The sequence below is a fragment of the Marmota flaviventris genome, chromosome X, assembly GCF_047511675.1.
Source record: "Marmota flaviventris isolate mMarFla1 chromosome X, mMarFla1.hap1, whole genome shotgun sequence".
Taxonomy (NCBI): Eukaryota; Metazoa; Chordata; class Mammalia; order Rodentia; family Sciuridae; genus Marmota; species Marmota flaviventris.
In genome coordinates, this window is record NC_092518.1 from 135,439,787 (window position 1) to 135,460,946 (window position 21,160).

The 21,160-nt window shown below is 38.6% G+C and overlaps 1 protein-coding gene across 4 annotated transcripts in view; it reads left to right on the top strand.

The window, feature by feature from the left end:
* The window catches only part of Vamp7 (vesicle associated membrane protein 7), a 46,439-nt gene extending 42,061 nt beyond the window's left edge, over nt 1–4,378 (top strand). For 3 of the 4 annotated variants that reach the window (XM_071606207.1, XM_027923028.2, XM_027923027.2), the window contains one exon: nt 2,496–2,647. In XM_071606207.1, coding sequence (XP_071462308.1) covers nt 2,496–2,564 — 69 coding nt within the window. In that variant the 3' untranslated portion in view covers nt 2,565–2,647. Of the gene's footprint in view, nt 1–2,495 lie in introns of all 4 variants that reach the window. The other variant, XM_027923025.2, reaches the window with a different exon arrangement.
* The last annotated feature ends 16,782 nt before the right edge of the window (nt 4,379–21,160 follow it).

Below are 21,160 nucleotides of genomic sequence, written 5' to 3' on the forward strand. Positions count from 1 at the left end.
GCTACCATGCCTGGTTAATATATTTTATAGAAATATTATTACTGTTTATATTAAGAGGTTTATTGTCACTATTTTTTATTTGTTGTAATTAGTTATACCTGAGAACAGAATACATATGACTCATTGTACCCAAATGGAACACAATGTTTTGTATCTCTGGTTGTACAAGATTCAGAGTCACACCATTAGTGCAATCTTACACATACATAGGGTAATGATGTCCATCTCATTCCACCATCTCCCCCCCATAACCCCTCTCCTCACTCCCCTCTGCCCAATCCAAAGTTCCTCCATTCTTCCCTTGCCTGCCCCCATTATGGACCAGCATCCACTTATCAGAGAGAACATTTGGCCTTTTAACTGTTTTTTAAAAAGATTTTTTTAGTTGTAAATGGATCTTTTATTTTATTTTATTTATTTATATGTGGTGCTGAAGATCAAACCAGCACTTCACACATGCCAGGCAAGCACTCTACCACTGAGCCACAACTCCAGCCCCACCTTTTGACTATTTTAAAACTAAATATGCATGTTTAAAATTTTAATTTATAATAAGGTAAATGTTGATATTTGTAATCCCTCTAAACAAAAGTTCTTTGTCATCCTCAGTAATGTTTAAAATTGTAAAGAGGAGCTGGGGGCATAGCTCAGTAACAGAATAGTTTCCTAGCATGTATGAGGCTCTGGGTTCAATTCCCAGCACCCTCCCCTACCCAACAAATGTAGAGGTACTGAATAAAAAAATTTGATAGACACTGCAGAAGGGAGGGGAGCTTTACCCTGGGCTATTTCATGGCTAGGTAAAACTGCCTTTCCTTGGCTTGGGAGGCTGGGGCAAGAGGATCATGAGTTCAAAGCCAGCCTCAGCAATTTAGCCAGGCCCTAAGCAACCCAGTGAGAACCTATTTCTAAATAAAATATAAAAAAGGTCTGGGGATGTGGTTCAGTGGTTAAGTGCCCCTGGGTTCAATCCTTAGTACCAAAACAAACAAAAAACCTGCCTTTCCTCCCTATCCTCCCGTTACTTTCAGAAGCCCAAAGTTATCTGTGAGCAGGTGTCTTCAACTCTGCTTTACTTCTCCTTGATACCTCTACTTAAGGTTTCTGCACCTTAGCCAGTTAGATCTAATTTAAGAGAAAAGAGGAGGGCTGGGGTTGTGGCTCAGTGGTGGAGTGCTTGCCTTGGACATGTGAAGTACTGGGTTTGATCTTCAGCACCATGTAAAAATAAATAAAATAAAGATACTGTGTCCATCTACAAGTAAAAAAATATATATTTTTAAATAAAAGAAAGGAGGGGGCTGGGTTGTGGCTCAGTGGTAAAGTGCTTGCCTAGCACGTGCAAGGCACTGGGTTCAAGCCTCAGCACCACATAAAAATAAACAAACAAAAAAGGCTTTCTGTCCATCTATAACTACTGTAAATGCATTATCAATATTTAGTAAAAAGATATTGTCATCTAACATACTGTACCTCAGCTTTATAATTCCTTATAATTTGCTGTGGCAAATGGTCAACTTTACACCAAATTTATATGTATGTTTTCTGAGAAAATTTTTGTAGAATATGTATTATGTATGTGTGTATGTATGTGTAGTTTAACCTATTCATTAATAACTGGAATGTTATGTAACTAACCCCTCCACATCAGTATTATATAGGGAAGGCAAAATGCTTTGCTCACTTTTGGGGAATGAGACATGTAATTCCTAAATGCATTTTTTCTTAGTATATGAGTAGTGATAGTAGTCCCTTAAATATCTGAAAAAAAGTTGTAAAGCAAAATAAAATGACTAAGTTTAATTCAGTGAACCTAATGTATAAAATAAGTCTACAGTTTAGAATGCAATAATGTAAGCAAATAGATATTATTTTAGGATAATACTAGAATTAAAAAAGCTAACATATTCATAATAGAGCCAGCATTTTGCAGTGTTTCACCATTAACTTTTCTTTGATTTGGTAATCATAATTATTATGTCATTATCCACTGAAACGTTCATAGCAATAATTTTGTTCAGTTTATATAGTTGAGGCATGAAATATATTGTTTATTACTTTTTATTTCTTTTTCATATATTCCTATCCTAATAATAAAAATCAAATTCATATACAAAATCTAAAAATATAATCAATAGTAAAATCATACTTCAAGGAAATAGTGGTTGTGATTTTTATAATGCATTAATGATGCATCAGTAAGGGCTACTCACATAGCCTTCATTCTGCCTAGTTACCAATGAAGATCAATAACCCCCCATGTTTTTTCTGTCACTGAAGAAAGCATAGTGAAATCAAGTGGACAAGTTATATCAGAAAGGATAATTGTGACTTGCTCCTGTCTTTGAAAATAATTTGTTAATTTGTCATATTCGTACATAACCACTTCTATAATGGAATCAGAAATGTCTCTTTAAAAGAGCTTTACTAACCCTTATGTATTATTTAGGCATATATGATAGATTCAAGAAAATAAAATGGCCTTGCTCTTCCAGGTGTTCATCTATATTATTGTGTCACCTCTCTGTGGTGGATTTACATGGCCAAGCTGTGTGAAGAAATAAGAAAGAAAAAATTATCATTGACCAAGGATACAAGAGAAAAAGGAGTTAAAAATAATCCATGTGACCCAAGCCTTTCATTACTGGCAGAAAGTGTCTGCTAGTCTCTTCAGCCCTCTTTTCATTGATGCTTTTTTTAATCTTAGTCTATGTCTCCAGATTTATCTTTGTCCTATCAACCAATTTATTCCAATGAACTTCAGATTAAACCAGTCATTACAGCAGTAGCCTTAAAAATGCTTTGGTTTGTTTCTTTGGTTTGTTAACTAGTGTTACCTACTTTGAAAAACATTTTTGGTTTTAATTGCACAAAGCTATTGCCAAGGTGGATACCACCCGTTTTAAGAGATGTCTACTAAAACTATAGAGGAGCTTTGTATGTGCACGTAAAAGTATTCAAGAGACAAATAATATTGCTCACCATTCATCTTAATGTATTTTGTTATTGAAGAGTTTTAGGTGCTTCAAAACAATATAAATGAAGAATGGTCGTTATTTGGGGAATTGTAATTAAATTGTCGGTGCTGCTTATTTTCAGGAGCCCAGATGGGTAAAGTATTATACATATTTATTTCAATCAGATGGGGAACATTTTGCTAGCCCACTAGAAGCACACAGATTATTCTTGTCCTCCTAGTATTCACTTTCAGGAATAAAGTTAAGGGCACTAATCATTTACAATACAGTGATTAGCTTATTATCTTCTGTTTTCCTGTTGTAGTTGATTGGAGAAGATTATGGTTTAAATATTGTTAAAGCTTATTGTTTTTATATATTCCTTTTCTTTGAATATTATATAGCAATCCTATTGTTAATAGAATGGGTAATGGAGGGGTGGGAGGCAAATTCCTGTGACTCACCAAAGAAAAACAAGGGAATCATAGTAGGTATGCTAGCATTTTAGCTATAGAAAGTGGGGTAGTTTGGGAAGTTTTTTCCATTCTGAGAAAAGCCCAAACTGAATACAGTCAGCATTCAACTCCAGAGTTTGGAATTGACTCTTGTTGAGTAATAGTTTGAGCATCCTTTATGGTTTACTAAATCCTTTAATCTGCCTAATGTTGAAGAATTCTTTTGTGAAACCTGAATATAGACAGTATGATGTATAGACACAACACATAGCAGTTTAACATCCATTTACTGCATTGCACAAAAATTGGGATGTAATCATACTGCTTCAGCTACTCTGACATCTGTTATCTCGTGGTTGGTGTGTATCTGAAAGGAAGCCATTTGCTAACCCAGATCTAACTGCGTTTATATATAAATAAGTGCCATTAAATGAAGTTATATTTTACTTTTCTCCTTTCCCAATTAAAGAACAAATTAGTCTATAGAATCTAGCCACCTGTTTAGCCTAGTCATGTGCCTTGAATATATATGAGTCCCTTATGGTAAGTTTTATTCCATCTGTACCATTCAATTCATGCTACCTAATTCATTTATTTGACATGTACCTTAGGTTCACTGCATCTATTTTCTTGTTGATCATGCACACCACAAATGTTTTTCCAGTCTTTATAAACACTAACGCCTTTTAATTGCATCACCATTTACTTTTGAAAAATACATTTGTTTCAGAAAAACATTTGGCATTCCTGAATAATATCCAGATGCTTTTGATCCAAAGAAAAAGGCTTAAAACTTATTTCCCTTTCTCATACACACCTGAACAAAATAGATGGGCATGTTTTAGAGATTGATTACTTAAATTTGTTTTTTGGTCTATTTATGTATGAGAATGCTTTTTGATGTACATGTCTCATTGTAAATGATACACAAACTGAAGACATTAATAAAATTTAAGAATAATACGATGAATGTCTTGTTTTAGAAGTTCTTCCTGGATGTAGTTTCTTCTTATGACATTTAAGCCTAGTGTACAGAACAAAAGAAATTTTTATGTTGTAAACATATTAAGAAATATTACCTGAATCCTTTTAGTAAATGTCTATAGTATAGTGCCAGGTGTGTTTAATTTCTTCAGAACCAAAAGATACAAAAGAACTAAACAAAATATTTAGGCCACACTGAAAACAGTGAAAGATCCTGAAATGACTCCAGACTTCCACAACATTTGATTTAGACTAAACAGAAAAACAATCCCAGAGAGTGCCATCCCATTTAACATAATTTTGAAAATATTTTCTGCATAAAATTGCATGACTTTGGGGAACTGGGGCATTTCTCAGTGGTAGAGAATGTTCCTAGCATACATACACAAGTCTCTGGGTTCCATGTATAGCACTACTATATATATATATATATATATATATATATATATATATATATAATTGGTTCTGAAAGAGATGGCTCAAATAATAAGGTGGGAAAGCCAGGCACAGTGTCACATGCCTGTAATACCAGCAGTTTGGGAGGCTGAGGTGGAAAATCACAAGTTCAAGGCCAGCCTCAGCAACTCAGCAAGACCCTGTTGCAAAATAAAATGGGCTGGGGATGTTGCTCAATGGTTAAGCACCCTGGGTTCAATCTCTGGTACATAAAAAAGGAGGAACAGAGATAAAATATACAAAAATCTAGACCACAACAAAGAGGTATCAGTCCCTTAGGGTCTGTGAATATAGGGGGCTGAATTCTGGTATTATATAATGTCTTTGTACAGGCTAGAGTAACTTAAAACACTACATTTAAGTTTTCCCTAAGTGTCATCCAGATTTCAACTGAAGTTTGCTCTGTGTTGCTGTTTAATTGGTTGTTATGAACAACAACAACAAAATAATACCAATTATTTTCCTTAAAATCCTTTTCCCCAAGGTTAAATAATATCACAATCCAGAAATTTCCTTAAGAATAATTAACGTGGTTTACACTCAGTTATTTATTGCTTATGCAACTATGTTGGTACCTATCTTTCCTGGCCTCCAGATAGGCAAAGAAATTGAGTTGCTTCCCAGAATATCTTTATGGAAATGAATATAATGACAATAATAACAGTTCTAAACCCTACTGATGGGATTCTACATTAGAAGCAGATTTATTTCTCACAGTTCCATTTTCTCAAGAATAATAAATGGGTAGACGTGGTGGCAGTAGTGGTTGTGGTTCACCTGTGTATCAGTTTGAATTTGGTGAGGAGAACAGAGACAAGACAGGATTAGTATAAGGAATTGAATATAGAATTTTGATTTATACAAATATGTGCCTCACCTAATGCAGAGGTACTGATGACTGGCTGTCCTTGAGAAAAGATTCAAAATGTCACAAAGGTGTTGCAGGAAGCAGAGGGGTCAAGAAGCTACAAACGGCACTTAGAGAATGGGAGAACTCAAAGTTTATTTTATGCCAGTGGGTCCAGAGGAGATCAAATTCTGAACCCCCATTCCCAGTTTGTCACACCATTTATAGGCTATCTGGTGTCATAAAATTGATAGTCTATGAGATAGAAGGCCTTGTGCTGGCTTTCTAGTGAGAAGCCAGAGTGCTGTAAGGAGAAAAACTGGCTCTTTTCACTGGTCTGTAGACTTGTGTCTGAAGCCTGGAATAGGGATATTTACACTTCAAAGGGAAGTAGTCAGACCCCTATTTATAATCCAAAAGTTACGGACCTATGGTTAATTAGGTTTCTTGAAGAAAGGCTGACAGAAGGGGAGGGGAGCTAATCCTTTCCCCTGGCACCAGTTTTTCATAAGATTCTTAAAGTTTCATTTTACAACCAGACCTGGTTTTGCCATCACACATGAAGTCACAAAATTCTCCAGTGGGAGTGGGAAGCGGGCACAAGGCAGGAGACTACAGTCATCTAGTTCTTTCTGACTCATCGTGACAGGTTTCACTGGACTCCCTGATACCATAGAGGTAATAACCCTAGTGAAACATTTTCTTCCTTGCCACCTGGCATGTATAACTCAGGTGACCACTTCCAAATCAACAATCTGTGCCACTCTTGTCACCCAATGCAATTGTAACCATTAGTCTGCTGTAACCTCCTTTTTGTTTATTTTCTAAACTGTAAAACTCAGACCACTCAGATATCATTTCATGAACACTTATCCTGAGCATCCAGTACTCCTCTTTCTCCCTTGGTGAGAAGTACTGTTCAGTGCCCTAATCCAGGTTGTTGGCAGACTGGTCCTGCTTCTCCCAGGGCAGTGGCATGTGGCAAGCTCACCTGCTTAGAGCTACTAGAAGAAAGGTGTCCAGAGAATTGAGGAATCCTTGGATGACATGCCCTAACCCTAACCTTAAAGTAGAGCAGAAGAGGAAGCCAGTGCCCTCCAAAGGTCAGGGCAGTGAGACAGAAAATCCTTAGGTGCCTAATGTGCCCCAGGTTTTCCTAAATTTCCTCCAATCCACATACAACTAATTCTCTGGACTTCTGGCCTTGCTGACCAATTGGAACAAGCCTACCACCAGGTCTTGGCATCACGTCTGAGGCTGTGGCTTTCACAAACCTTTCCATATCTCTCTTCACAGACCCACTTGGGCAGGAAGACCTACAAAAATTCTCAGTTTTTTGAAAGATACAGCATGGAGAGACTGTTGATAGTTTTCAGAAATCCATAAAGAAAGGTAATCAGCACAAAATGAAATAGTGAATCTATAAATTGGGTACTATCCTACCTGATCTTCCAAGCCAGTGGTTCTAGGGGGATTACCCCTGGGAGAGGATGAATTCACTGTGGGAGGGAACATGCATGCCTCAGATCCTGACTCAGTCTGGCATGGGGGTGGCCTGAGGCTACAATGGCAAAGCTGTCGAAGTCAGCAGAGCTGTATTTTCACTGGAAGCCTGGCAGGAACATTCATATCAACATTGGGACAGATCCTTCCTCAGAAAGAGGCTGAAGCCAGGGATGGAGTTGGGGGTGGTGGTGGAGGTGAGCTTGGGTCACATGACTTTGGCTGGCTGGACCAGATGCAGTGTCGTCTTCCCTACTTGAGGCTATGGTTGTGCTACATATGGACCATGCTTCTTCCTCCCTCCAGCAGGTTGTGAAATTTCTTTGCTTGCTGGTTCTACCATCCCACTTAGCAGCAATCTCCAGAGCATGTACCTGGAGCAGGGTCCAGGCACAAGTGGTGGCTGGAGGAGGTGAACAGCTTCCTGATGACAGAGCCCACACCACAGGCTCCTGAATTCATCCTCCACCAGAGGTAAACCCCAAGAGCCGCAGGCTGGGACAATCAAGTAGGATCATTCCCAATTTACAGATTCACTATCTCAGATTCTTCTATCTTTATGGATTTTTGTAAACTACTAAGTCTCTCCAAGTTACAGTGTCCATCAACAAATGAATGGATAAAGAGGTATATATACACAGTGAAATTTTATTCAGCCATAAAGAAAAATGAAATTATGTCATTTGCAGGAAAATGGATAGAACTAGAGACCATCATTTTAAGCAAAATAAATTCAGAAGGTCAAGGTTTTATGTTTTCTCTCATATGTGGAAATGCAAGATGGGAAAGATCTCATAAAGGAGAGATTAATAGAGGAAAGAGACCAAGGGGCAGGTAGTTGGGAGGGAGGGGAAGTACTAGGAAGTGATAATGGCCAAATTATATTGTGTGCATGTACAGATATGTAACAACAGGTTCCATAATTATCTACAACTACAGCACATCCACAAATGTGGGTGGAAAAAATGAAAGAGCAAACAAATAGGAAAAACAACAGTAGTTTTTCCCTCGAACAGAAGAACATCCCCAAATGTCAGAGCAGATGTTGGCATCCTGTCTGTTGGATGGTGCTCAGTGTTCATCCCTTACCCAAGATCACCTTGGGCCCCCAGAAGCCTCTTCCTGGCATTTTATTTCCCAGATAAAGACTGTCAAGGTTCTGGTCAGCATCAAGATCCTGATTTTGTATTCCAAGTTATAGTTTTGAAGGGGCTGGGGAGAGTCTTGAGCAGCCTAGGTGAGAATTTTCTGTTAATTACGTAAAAATGTGGACTGTCAGAGGTGGAGAGAAGATGACCAAGGTCTCTGAGGGACCACAGAGACAGAGTGGACACTGTGGTGTGGGTGGGCTGGGGTCCTCTGTTGGAGAGAAGATGACCAAGGCCTCCAATCTGGGGAGACAGGCCAGGGGACTGCAGAGACATAGGGGAGGAATGGAAGGGTGTGGCGAGGTGGTTTGGGGTTTTCTGGAGGGGAGGGGCTCACCACCATCCATCCTATTCCAGTGGACATGTGTCCTATCTCCATTAGGGACCATCAGGATCAGGTTCCCAGGGTAGAGGGGCCTTCCTATTTTAGAGCTGAAGACTAGGTGACTCAAAGCAGGTGCCCAGTGAGGAAGAATTACAGGGAACTTGTGAGAAAGGGGAGCAGCCCCTGCATCCATGCTGTGCTTGCTGAAATAGCCTGATCGTTTGAACATTAAACCACACAGAGGTACATGCTGTTGCCTTCATAGCAGGGAGCTGGGGTAGGACAGATGCCTCAGGGCCATCGGTGGCCTGTTGGTCTCTTGACATTTCCATGTGTCAGTCTTGACCTTCCTCTTGATCCTCTGACTTTAATGCCTCCTCCCCATCCTTGGTTTGATCTGAGGACCTGAAGTCCTTCTTTAAAACAGATTCATTGAAGTGTGACTAGCACACAGTGAACTGCATGTGTTTAGGGGTGACCAGTAGTTTCTCAGTGTGGCTTCTGTATCCACTATGAAGCCACCACCCTAACAAAGGTCACAATAGTACTTGCTCTCCAACTCACCCACCAGGACCCTGCCACCCTAGGACCATGGATCTGCTTGTTACTGCAGATAAGCTATTTCTAGAATTTGATGTACATACAATATAGACTTAGGGTTACTTTGTGTTTTGCTCTGGCTTCTTTCACTCAGTGTAATTCATTGTTGTTGGCTGCACTAATGGTTTATTCTTTTTATTGCTAAGCAATATTGTGTGGTGATAGGTGGTTTATGGTTGTTTATCTATCTTTCTGTGAATGGCTTTTGCATGTTGGTGGTTTGGGTCAGTTACAGAGAAGGCTGTTGTGAACATTTCTGATGTGTGTGCTCTGAACATTTACCTTCACTTCCCTTGTGAACACTGGGAGTGCAATGGTATAGTCACATTAGGTATGTATTGCCATGTTTAGGAATCACTGACTGTTGTCCTGAGTGACTGTGCCTGCCTAGTTCCTCTTGTCCCTTCCACTCCTCTGATTTGGTACTTCCCACCTCAGGCCTGTCCTTCTTTGCCATCTCCTCCTTCATGTTTGTGCTCACTGGCTCCATCTTCATTAGCTTGTTCTGAGACTGTTTTCAGTTGCTCTCTGTGACCTATGGAGTGATCTGCTCACTGTATGTCATATTTCCTTCCTGATACCCTATAAACCCTTCCTTGCAAGAAGAATGTTCTTAATAGGGATTGAGCACCCAGAATGGCTCCTTTTGTACAGATGTGTGGCTGGGGTAGGGATCTTGTCACCTACTGTCCTCCTAAAACAGAGCCCGACCTATATGTAGAAATTAGGACAGAAAGATCTTGTCATTAGCGTCCCCTTGAGACAAAGCCCATCCTGATGTGTTGAGCAGAACAGGGGATTTGTCACTTAGTGTTCCTTTAAGACAGAGCCCATCCTGATACATCAAAAGCAGGACTGGCAGATCTTGTCACCTATGAGACAGAGCTTATACCAGCACTGTGCCTCTTCCAAGCCCCCCAGAGATGCCGCCAGCCCATCTGCCATCCTAGGCACCATGGACCTAAGCCTTCCAGCCATGTAAAGGTTTGTATGCATCACCCTTAACTCCTGACCACTGATCATGGCTGAAGATGGTTCAGTTAGTGCTGTTGCAATGAAAAAACAGGTGGTGAAAAAAATGGACAGGGAACTGGGGTTGAGTTGCAGCATCCCCTCCTGAGTCCAGAGTCTGGACCTTGACAGAGCCAATAAGGGGCCATGGGGAAGGCAGGCCTTAGAGTCTGGCAAAGGTATCTTTACATGTGATGCTCTGTCAAGAGCCATCCATAAACTATGCATGGACCAGATCAATTTGCATGGAAGCCATTGAGTGAGAAAATCTGGTATTGGGAACTCACAGTGGTGAGATGGTCCAAATACATGTGAACTCCCACCCTTCTCTGCCAAAGGTCCCACACAGGTCCAGAGATGGGGTGACCTGCTTCAGCCACATAGCAACACAGCCTCTCAGAGATGGGTGTGACTGGTCAAGATGCCAATCAACCTGTGGACTTCAAGACACCATGAAGCAAGAGTCCACCCCTGAAACTTTATCCCTGCCTTTGATGCTCTCCTTTAAATAAAGAATCAGAGCCATTTTAAAAACTCTTCTGTTCCAGCTCCTACCAGGACTGGAAGAATTTATCAGGTGCTCTGCTTTAAAAACTAATTCTGACTTAGTCTCTTATTTCTTCACCAATTATTTCAGACTATGTTTTTCTCAGGTGGTTTATCCCCTCCTGTGCAGGAAAAATTACCCTGGCAAGGTGCTGGCCACCTTGCAATAATGCTGTGTTGGCTTTCCAGGTGCAGTGGCCAGATGGCAAGGCCCTCTGCAATGCCTTCTGGGGAGCCAGAATGCTGTTTTGCCTCCTACAGGTCAATTTATTCAGAAGTACCCAGATCAGTTAATGAGGGGATGAAGAAAAGACAAACACCCACAAAAGTATAGAAAAATCTGGGGCACAGTGGTTCAGCCAATTTCTGATAGAGGAAGACTGACCATGAACAAGTTTGGTATGTTTATTATATAGGTTTAAACATCAAAAGGGTTTATTGTGATAAAGTTTCTTCAAGATAAACAAAACCAAATCTGAGGGTAAAAGCAGACCAATTAGAATTTATCAGCTTGCACCCATAATTCTCTACTTCTGGGCAGCAGGCATTTGAACCCAAGGTTACAAACTGATAAAATTCCTTGCCTAGCAAAGAATTTCCCTTTAAACAGGATGTCACCATAGCAATCAAGCAATCTCCACTGGTACCTTCACACCAAGAGTGTTGGGACCTTTTATCTCCCTTGGGACCGTGGCCATTATTGGGTGTTGGCTGAGGTGGCCTCATGGGGTCTTCTAGAGCATTTCCATATACGTGACCTGGTTGGATTGGTGTTCACAGGCTTTTAGCCCATGCAGGGGCTTTTGACCTTAGTCCCGCCTAATGGTTTAATCTGAAATCTGCCTAGGCCCCTTAGTGATAGTGACGTAACTGCCCCTTATTGGTTCTTGCTACTGTCTCTTCTTACTCCCTCCTATCACTATATAACCTTGTCCCTGACAAAATAAAGTTGAGATTGCTGCACCTCTATGGTTGACTCAACTCCCGACTCGGTGCGATTGTGGGCCAGGTTGGGTGGCGGGCCAGGTCGCGATACTTAAACCCTCTAGCTCAGCCCAGGAGACACTAGCCGGTCTAGTGCGCTTCACTACCTCTGTCGGAGGGCGGTTCCGACAGCTGGTGCCTCAGAGATGACAGGCTGATCCTGCCTGTCTCCCACGTACCCTTGTTGCAGGGAGCGACACAAGAGTTCTCCAGAGGGGCATTACCTCTATCTCTCGGCAGTTCAAAGACCATCAGTCATTTGCTGCTCATGACAATGCTGCTTGAGTTTTCAGGGACAACTGGGCAGAGCTGTTCCTGTGGAGCCAGCACCCCAGGAGGAACTGATGTGTATTGTCCAGCTGTTCAATGCAACAAGTTATACAGCTTTATCTACTGTGCTCTGGGTAATGCTGCTTATAGAATGGACATTGGAAAAATCAAGTATTCATCAGTAGAGGACTGAGGCTTCAATTGACACACAGCCCATCGTGAAATTCTATCCCAGGATTGAAAGGCTCGTGTGAATTGCTGTACACTAACATGGACAGATGTCAGGATATATAGTTAAGTAAAAAGGAGGGACAGAGCTCTAATTTCCCCCAGAACATTTCCCTATATAAGTTTCTGTTTCTGAATTCTTTTTTAAGGACAAATAGGCTGTATAGATTTTCCTATACTTGAAAATTTAAGTTTATGGACTATCTTGAGTGACTTTTGGGGTAAGTCATAGAGTTTATGTCTATGTTCATTTTTTCCATATGTGTTCCAGTGGTTCAATTTTTTTCATAATTGTTCTGTAGCCCATTTTGCAACACACTTTTCCCCATTGAATTCCTTTGTTCCTTTGACAAAAAAAAAATCAGTGGACTATATTTACATGGGTTTATTTTGGGGCTCTCTTTTCAGTTCCATTTTTCACCTTCCATTTGTCTATTCCTTCCCCAATAGCATACTCTTTTTTCTTCTGTAACTTTAGAAGTGTTTGAAACCTGAGTCTAGGTCCTTTAACTTTCCTTCTTCAGACTCATGCTATTTGTTCTAAGTTTGGGGTCTGTTGGTTGGTATCTTTAGTGGAATTTGACAATGATTTTAATGATTCTATAGATGCATTTAAAAAGAATTATCAACCAACAATAATGATTTTACTGTTCCTAAAAAAGGAGTATCTCTGCATTTATTCATATTTCTTTTGGTTTCTCTTAACCATGTTTTATAGTTTTCTGAATGCATATTTGTACATATTTTGGTACTTTTACACTTCAGTACTTTAGTTTTTTTGAATGCTATTGTAAGAGGTATATTTTATTTTATTTATTTTTTGTAGTTGTAGATGGACAGCATGGCTTTATTTTATTTATTTATATGTGGTGCTAAGGATTGAACCCAGTGCCTCACACATGCTAGGCAAGTGCCCTGCCATTGAGCCATGGCCCCAGCCTCTGTAAAAGGTATTTTTTTAAATTTCAAATTTCAATTATTCTTATATTACTGACATTAGTGACTTTTTAAAATACTGGAGATTGAGTTCAGGGTTGTTCTACTACTGAGATACATCCCCATCCCTTTTTACTTTTTATTTTGAGATGGGGTCTCACTAAGATGCTGAGGCTGGCCTCCAACTTAGGATCCTCCTTCTGCAACCTCCCCCCAAATCACCAAAATTATAGGCATGTGCCAACACACCCAAATTCAATTGATTTTTATCTACTGATCATCTATTTTGTTCTTACCATCTCTTTTGGCCTGTTTTCTGTTCTTATATAACTTAATACTGAGATTGAGTACTTCATAAAGAAAATAAATGTATTTTTTACTGTTCTGGAGTCCAGGAAGTACAACGTCAAGGAGATGGAGCTGTTGAGGTCCTTCTTTCTGGTGGGGCTTCTCTTCAGAGTCCTGAGGCAGTGCTGGCCATGGTGAAGCCAAGTGTGCTAGACAACGCTTGCTTTTATAGCAGAGCCACTCCCTTGGTGACCTATTGGTCACTCAATTCATGAATGGACTAATCATGAGCCAATTACCTACCAAAAGTCCCTCCTCTAAAAACCCCCAGCATATGACTTTGGGGAGTAAGTTTCCAACAAATGAATTGTGAAGAACAACCATTCAAACTATAGCACCATCCTTTCAGATAAAGGTAGGATATTTCAGTTTAAATGGCCAAAATTATGGCATGGAATAATCAGAACACTTAATTTCTTAAGGAATATATCTGGACTAGGCAGGCTTAGAATGTAGTTGCTGCCTGTCAAAAGAAATAAATGAAAGTTGTTTGGGGGGAATCAAGGTACAGTACAAGGTCCTCCATGCTAATCAGAGTTAGATCATTGGAGTCACCCTCCAGTTTTTCCCTGGCAGGTGTGGCCCTGTAGGGCTCCTGCAGTTGCTTCCAGGTCTGGCTGTCCTTCCAAAGGAGGCTCCTGTGGGCCAAGATGCAGACCTGAGTTTTTGCACCTGCATTCTCCTGAGTTCATCTGCATCTACAGGTATTCATTCATCTGCATCTACAGGTATTCCCATATAGAACCCACATTGCCCCACTGTGAGATAAAAAAGGCAAGGTGGCCCAGGTGTAGACCAGAGCAGAGACCTGGGGGAGCTCAGAGATCCCACAGAATACATGGCATTGATGCACTGCAGTTCTGTAATTTATTCACCTATTGAAGCACAATAGGTGAATAAATTTCTTTTGTCCAAATTGAAGAGTCTTTATTTAGCTGGGCAGCCGGTGACCACTCCCCATAGACCCATAACTGTCTTTGCAAGGAATAGCCCCGAGCCTGGTTTCTTAAGATGTTTGGTCATTATGAATAGAACTGTTGTATGGAATTACATACTGTTATTTAGATATATTTTCAATTCCTAAATTCTTAGGATCATGTTGGATTATATGGTTAGATCATGTTTAACTTTGGTAAATACTATCAAACTTTTTTTAAAGTGGTGAACTATTATGCATTCTACCAGCAATGAATGAGAGTTCTTCTTGTTCCACATCCTCCAACTGATACTGAATTCAAAATAGGAATTCAATGCCAATAATCCCAGGGTCTTGGGGAGCTAAGACAGGAGGATTGCAAGTTGAAGACCAGCCTTGGCAACTTGCAAGACCCTATTTCAAAATAAAACATAAAAAGAGCTGAGGATGTAACTCAATGGTAAAGCATCCCTGGGTTCAACCCAAGTACTGCAAAAAAAATTTAGCCATTTAATACATGCACAATGCTATTACAGTATTGTAGTTTACTTTTTCTTATGACAAATGATGCTAAGCAACATTTTCTATCCTTCTTTGCCAATTGTATATCTTCTTTGATGAGAACCCCTGCCCTAACCCTAACCCATTTTTATTGGATTATTTGTTTGCTTATTGTTGAGATTCTTGCTATAGTATATGATATACTTCATGTATGAATTTTCCAAATATTTCCTCAGTCTGTGGCTGATCTTTTTGTTCACTTGATATGATTTTTTCACAGAGTAGACATGTCAATTTTAAAGTCCACATTATCAATTTTTTTCTTTCTTGGATTTGTTTTTGAACTGCATTTAAAAACTCATCATGAAACTTGTGGTCATGTTGCTTTTCTTCTAGAATTGTTACATTTTCACATTTTAAATGTAAATGTATGGAGGGGCTGGGGTTCTGGCTCAGTGGTAGAGCACTTTCCAAGCATGTGTGAGGTATTGTGGGGCAGGTCACTCAGAAAACATACCAAGTCTCAGTTTTGTCCAAATTGAAGAGTATTTATTTAGCTGGGCAGCCAATGACTGCTCCCCACAGAACCCATTACTGTCTCTGCAAGGATTAGCCCCGAGCCTGAGCATTTTAGGATATTTAAAGGCAAAAATCACAAAACCCACATCAGGGTTGAAGTAGCTGCAAGCAAGCAGGTAAAGAAGCTGAATTGGGCAGTTAGCGAGACAATGCAATGGGTACATGGGTATTTCCCACAGGATTTTCAAGGTTGGCATAGAAGAAAGCAAGCAGAAGGGAAGGGGGTCAAAATGACCCTAGTTGAGTACAAGTTAGAGAATGGTTATTAATGTCTAGACAATCAATCTCTGACAAGATATATCGCCCAAGAAAAATGGAAACCTAAGAGAACAATTTTACATTGTATAAGAATTGCTACTTTGTGTTGCCAAGTATACTATGCTAGGCAATTACTAATGGGCACAGAGGTGGGACTTTCCCATGGGAGAAGCATTTCTTACATGATATGGAGTCTCAGGGTAAAATGGAGTTTGTTTGGTCATTACCCATATAGCCTGACCCATAACATGAGGTACTGGGTTCAATCCTCAGCATCACATAAAAAATAGAATAAAGGCATTGTGTCCATCTACAACTAAATATTTTTAAATGTAAATGCATGGAACCTTTTGAGTGACTTTTGGTAATTTATAAAGTTTGCCTCTGTCCGTTTCTCCTGTAAACATAGGCACAACCTCAGGTTGGTGCAAGTAGTACAGGGAGGGCCCAGCACCCAGAGACCCATCACCATCTTTGAAGAAGACACTCCTTTCTCCAGTGAAGGCTTTAATCCCTTTGTAAAAGCAAGCTGTCTATATGTATGTGGGTGTGTTTTGAGCTCTCCTCTCATCTTCATTTATTTCTGTCTATTCCTGCACCATCATCACATTTTCTTCCTGTGTTAGCTTTCTGACAAGTGTTGGGATTCAGATTTGTGAATCCTTCATTTGTTATTTTCCAGACAGTGTCATCTATTCTAGGTTCAAAACATTTGACTGGGATTGCACCAAATCTACAGATCAAGTTTAAGAGAATTTCATCTAAACTATATTGAGACCTAACCAAGGAATATCTCTGTATTTATTTATATTTTATTTTATTTCTTTTGATTGTGTTTAAGATTTTCTGTAAGTGAACTGGGGCTGTAACTCAGTGGTAGAGTGCTTGCCTGGTATGTGTGAGGCACTGGGTTCCATCGTCAACAATACATAAAAATAAATACATAAAATAAAGATATTGTGTCCACCTATAACTAAAAATATTTTTTCTTTTTTATTGATTTTTATATATGGCAGTGGAATGCATTACAATTAATATTACACATATAGAGCACAATTGCTCATATCTCTGGTTGTATATAAAGTATATTCACACCAATTTTTGTCTTCATACATGTATTTTGGATAATGATGTCCATCACATTCCAACATCATTTCTAACTCCCGGCCCCACAACTTCCTTAATAAGACTCCTATAGCACAAGAATTAAAATCAAGAATCAATAAATGGGATGGATTCAAACTAAAAAGTTTCTTCCCAGCAAACGAAAAAAGCAGTGAGGTGAATAGAGAGCCTACATCTTGGGAGCAAATTTTTACTCCACATACATCAGATAGAGCACTAATCTCTAGGGCATATACAGAACTCAAAAAGCTAAACACCAAAAAAAAAAAAAACCCAAACAAATAAACAAATAACTCAGCCAATAAATTGAACAAGGACCTGAACAGACACTTCTCAGAATAGGATATACAATCAATCAACAAATATATGCAAAAATGTTCATCATCTCTAGCAATTAGAGAAATGCAAATCAAAACTACTCTAAGATTTCATCTCACTCCTGTCAGAATGGCAGCTATCAAGAATACAAACAACAGTAAGTGTTGGCAAGGATTTAAGGAGAAAGGCACACTCATACATTGCAGATGGGACTGCAAAATGGTACAGCCAATATGGAAAGCAGTATGGAGATTCCTTGGAAAAGTAGGAATGGAACCACCATTTGACCCAGTTATCCCTCTCCTCGGTCTATACCCAAAGGACTTAAAATCAGCATACTACAGAGACACAGGCACATCAACATTTATAACAGCACAATTCACAATAGCTAAACTGTGGAACCAACTGAGATGCCTTTCAGTAGATAAATGGATAAAAAAAGTGGTATATACACAATGGAATATTACTCAGCAAAGAGAGTAAAATCATGGCATTTGCAGGTAAATGGATGGAGTTTGAGAAGATAATGCTAAGTGAAGTTAGCCAATCACAAAAAAAAAACAAATGCTGAATATTTTCTCTAATATAAGGAGACTGATTCATAGTGGGGTGGGAGGGGGAGCGTGGGAGGAATAGGCAAACTCTAGATAGGGCAGAGGGATGAGAGGGAAGAAATATATTTTTAAAAAGATTTTCCAAAAGTATTATTATACTTTAAGACTTATATTTAAGGGCATTTTGGGGATGTGCTATACTTTAAATGGTAATGCTTTTTAAGTTTTCTTATTCTAGTTTTCAAATTCCAAAATTCTCTATACATTGTCACTGATATATAGGAGATCAAACATTTGCCTCTCTACCATGTATTTGTTTTCAAAAATTTTTCTAATTAGTTATACATGACAGTAGAATACATTCTGACAGGTTATACATAAATAAAGCATAACTTCCCATTCATTCTGGTTGTACATGATGTACAATCACACTGGTCAGGTAATCATATATGCACATAGGGTATTAATTTCCAGTTCATTCTTCATACCCCCATATGCTGTCCCCTCACTTTATTTCCCTCTGCCTAATCCAAAGCACCTCTATTTTTCCCTAGTCTCCCACCCACACTTATTGTGAATTGGCATTAACACATCAGAGAAAACATTTGGCATTTGTTTTTTTGGGGTTGGCTTATTTCACTTAGCATGATATTCTCCAGCTCCACCCATTACTGACAAATGCTATAATTTCATTTTTCTTTAAGGCTAAGTAATATTCCATTGTACATATCTACCACATTTTCTTTATCCATTCATTGGTTGAAGGGCACCTAGGTTGCTTTTATAGTTTAGCTATTGTTAGTTGAGCTGCTATAAACATTGATGTGGCTGCGTCATTGTAGTATGCTGATTTTGTCCTTTGGATATAAACCAAGGAGTGGGATGGTTGGGTGAAATGGTGGTCCCATTCCCAGTTTTCTGAGGTATCTCCATACTGCTTTCCATTGTGATTGCCCCAATTTTCAGTCCCACCAACAATGTATAAGTGAACTTTTTCTCCATATCTTCGCCAACATTTATTGTTGCTTGTATTCTTGATAACTGCCATTCTGAATAGAGTGAGATGAAATCATAGAAGTAGTTTTAATTTGCATTTCTCTAACTGCTAGAGATGTTAAACATTTTTCATGTGTTTGTTGATTGATTGTATTTCTTCTTCTATGAAGTGTCTGTACAGTTCCTTATCCCTTTTATTGATTGGGTTATTTGTTTTCTTGGAATTAAGGGTTATTTTTTTTAGCTCTTTATATATCCTAGAGATTAATACTCTCTCTGAGGTACAGGTGGCAAAGATTTTCTCCCATTCTGTAGGCCCACTGTTCATGTTATTTTTTTCTTTGCTGAGAAGAAGCTTTTTAGTTTGAAACCATCCCATTTATTGATTCTTGATTTTACTTCTTGCACTTCTTGTTCAGGAAATCAGGTCCTAAGCTGACATGATGGAGAGTTGGGCCTACTTTTTTTCTATTAGATTCAGGTTTTTCATTCTAGTGTCTAAGTCTTTGATCCACTTTGAGATGAGTTTCATGCAGGGTGAGAGATTGGGATTTAATTTCATTTTGCCATATATGTATTTCCAGAAGAGGCTATCCTTATGCCAATGAATGTTTTTGGTGCCTTTGTCTAGTAGGAGAGAATTATATTTATGTGGGTTTGTCTCTGTGTCTTCTATTCTGTATCACTAGTTTATGTGTCTGTTTTGGCACCAATACCATGTCATTTTTGTTACTATAGCTCTGTAGTATAGTTTAAGGTCTGGTATTGTGATGTCTCCTGCTTCATTCTTCTTGCTAAGGATTGCTTTTAGCTATTCTGGGCCTCTTATTTTTCCTAATGAATTTCATGATTTTTTTTCTAGTTCTGTGAATAATGTCATTGGGATTTTAATAGGAATTGCATTCAATCTGTATAGTGCTTTTGGTAGTATGGCCATTTTGATAATATTAATTCTGTATCCAAGAGCATGGGAGATCTTTCCATCTTCTAGGGTCTTCTTCAATTTCTTTCTTTAATGTTCTGCAGTTTTCATTGTAGACATCTTTTTACTACTTTTGTTAGATTGATCCCCAAGTATTTTATTTTTAAGGCTATTTTGAATGAGGTAGTTTTCCTAATTTCTCTTTCAGTGGATTCATCACTGATATATAGGAATGTGTTTGATTTATGGGGGTTGATTTTATATCCTGCTACTTTGTAGGATTCATTTATTAGTTCCAGAGGTTTTCTGGATCTTCTAAATAAAGAGTCATGTCATCATCAAATAGTGATAGTTTGAGTTCTTCTTTTCCTATTTGTATCCCTTTAATTTTTTCATCTGTCTAATGGCTCTGGCTAGAGTTTCAAGGACTATGTTGAATAGAAGTGGTAAAAGGGGGCATCCTTGTCTTGTTACAATTCTTAGGGGGAATGCTTTCAATTTTTCTCCATTTAGAATGATGTTGGCATTGGGCTTAGCATAGATAGCTTTTACGATATTGAGGTATGTTCCTACTATCCTTAGTTTTTCTAGTATTTTGAACATGAAGGTGTGCTGTATTTCATTAAATGCTTTTTCTTCATCTATTGAGATAATCATATGATTCTTATCTTTAAGTTTATTGATGTGATGTATTACATTTATTGATTTCTATATCTTGAACCAACCCTGCATCCCTGGGATGAATCCCACTTGATTGTAGTGCGCTATCTTTTTAATAAGTTTTTGTATGTGATTTCCCAGAATTTTATTGAGAATTTTTGCATTCATGGTCATGAGGGATATTGGTCTGAAGTTTTCTTTTCTTGATGTGTCTTTGTCTGGTTTTGGTATAAGGATAATACTAACTTCCTACAGTGAGTTTAGAAGGTTTCCCTCCTTTTCTATTTCATGGAATAATTTGAGGAGTATTGGTGTTAATTCTTCTTTGAGTGTCTTATAGAACTTTGCTGAGAATCCAACTGGTCCCAGGCTTTTCTTAGTTGGTAGGCTTTTGATAGAATCTTCTCTTTCATTTCTTGAAATTGATCTGTTTAAATTGTGCATGTCCTCCTGATTCAGTCTGGGTAGGTTATGTCTCTAGAAATTTGTCAATGTCTTCAAGATTTTCTATTTTATTGGAGTACACATTTTCAAAATAGTTTCTAATTATCTTCTGTCCATTGTTCCTTTTTCATCATGAATTTTAGAAATTTGAGTTTTTTCTTTATTTCTCTTTGTTAGTGTGCCTAAGGGTTAATCAATTTTATTTCTTTATTTCTAAGAACCAACTTTTTGTTTGTCAATTTTTTGAATTTTTCTTTTGTTTCAATTTCATTATTTCAGCTCTGATTTT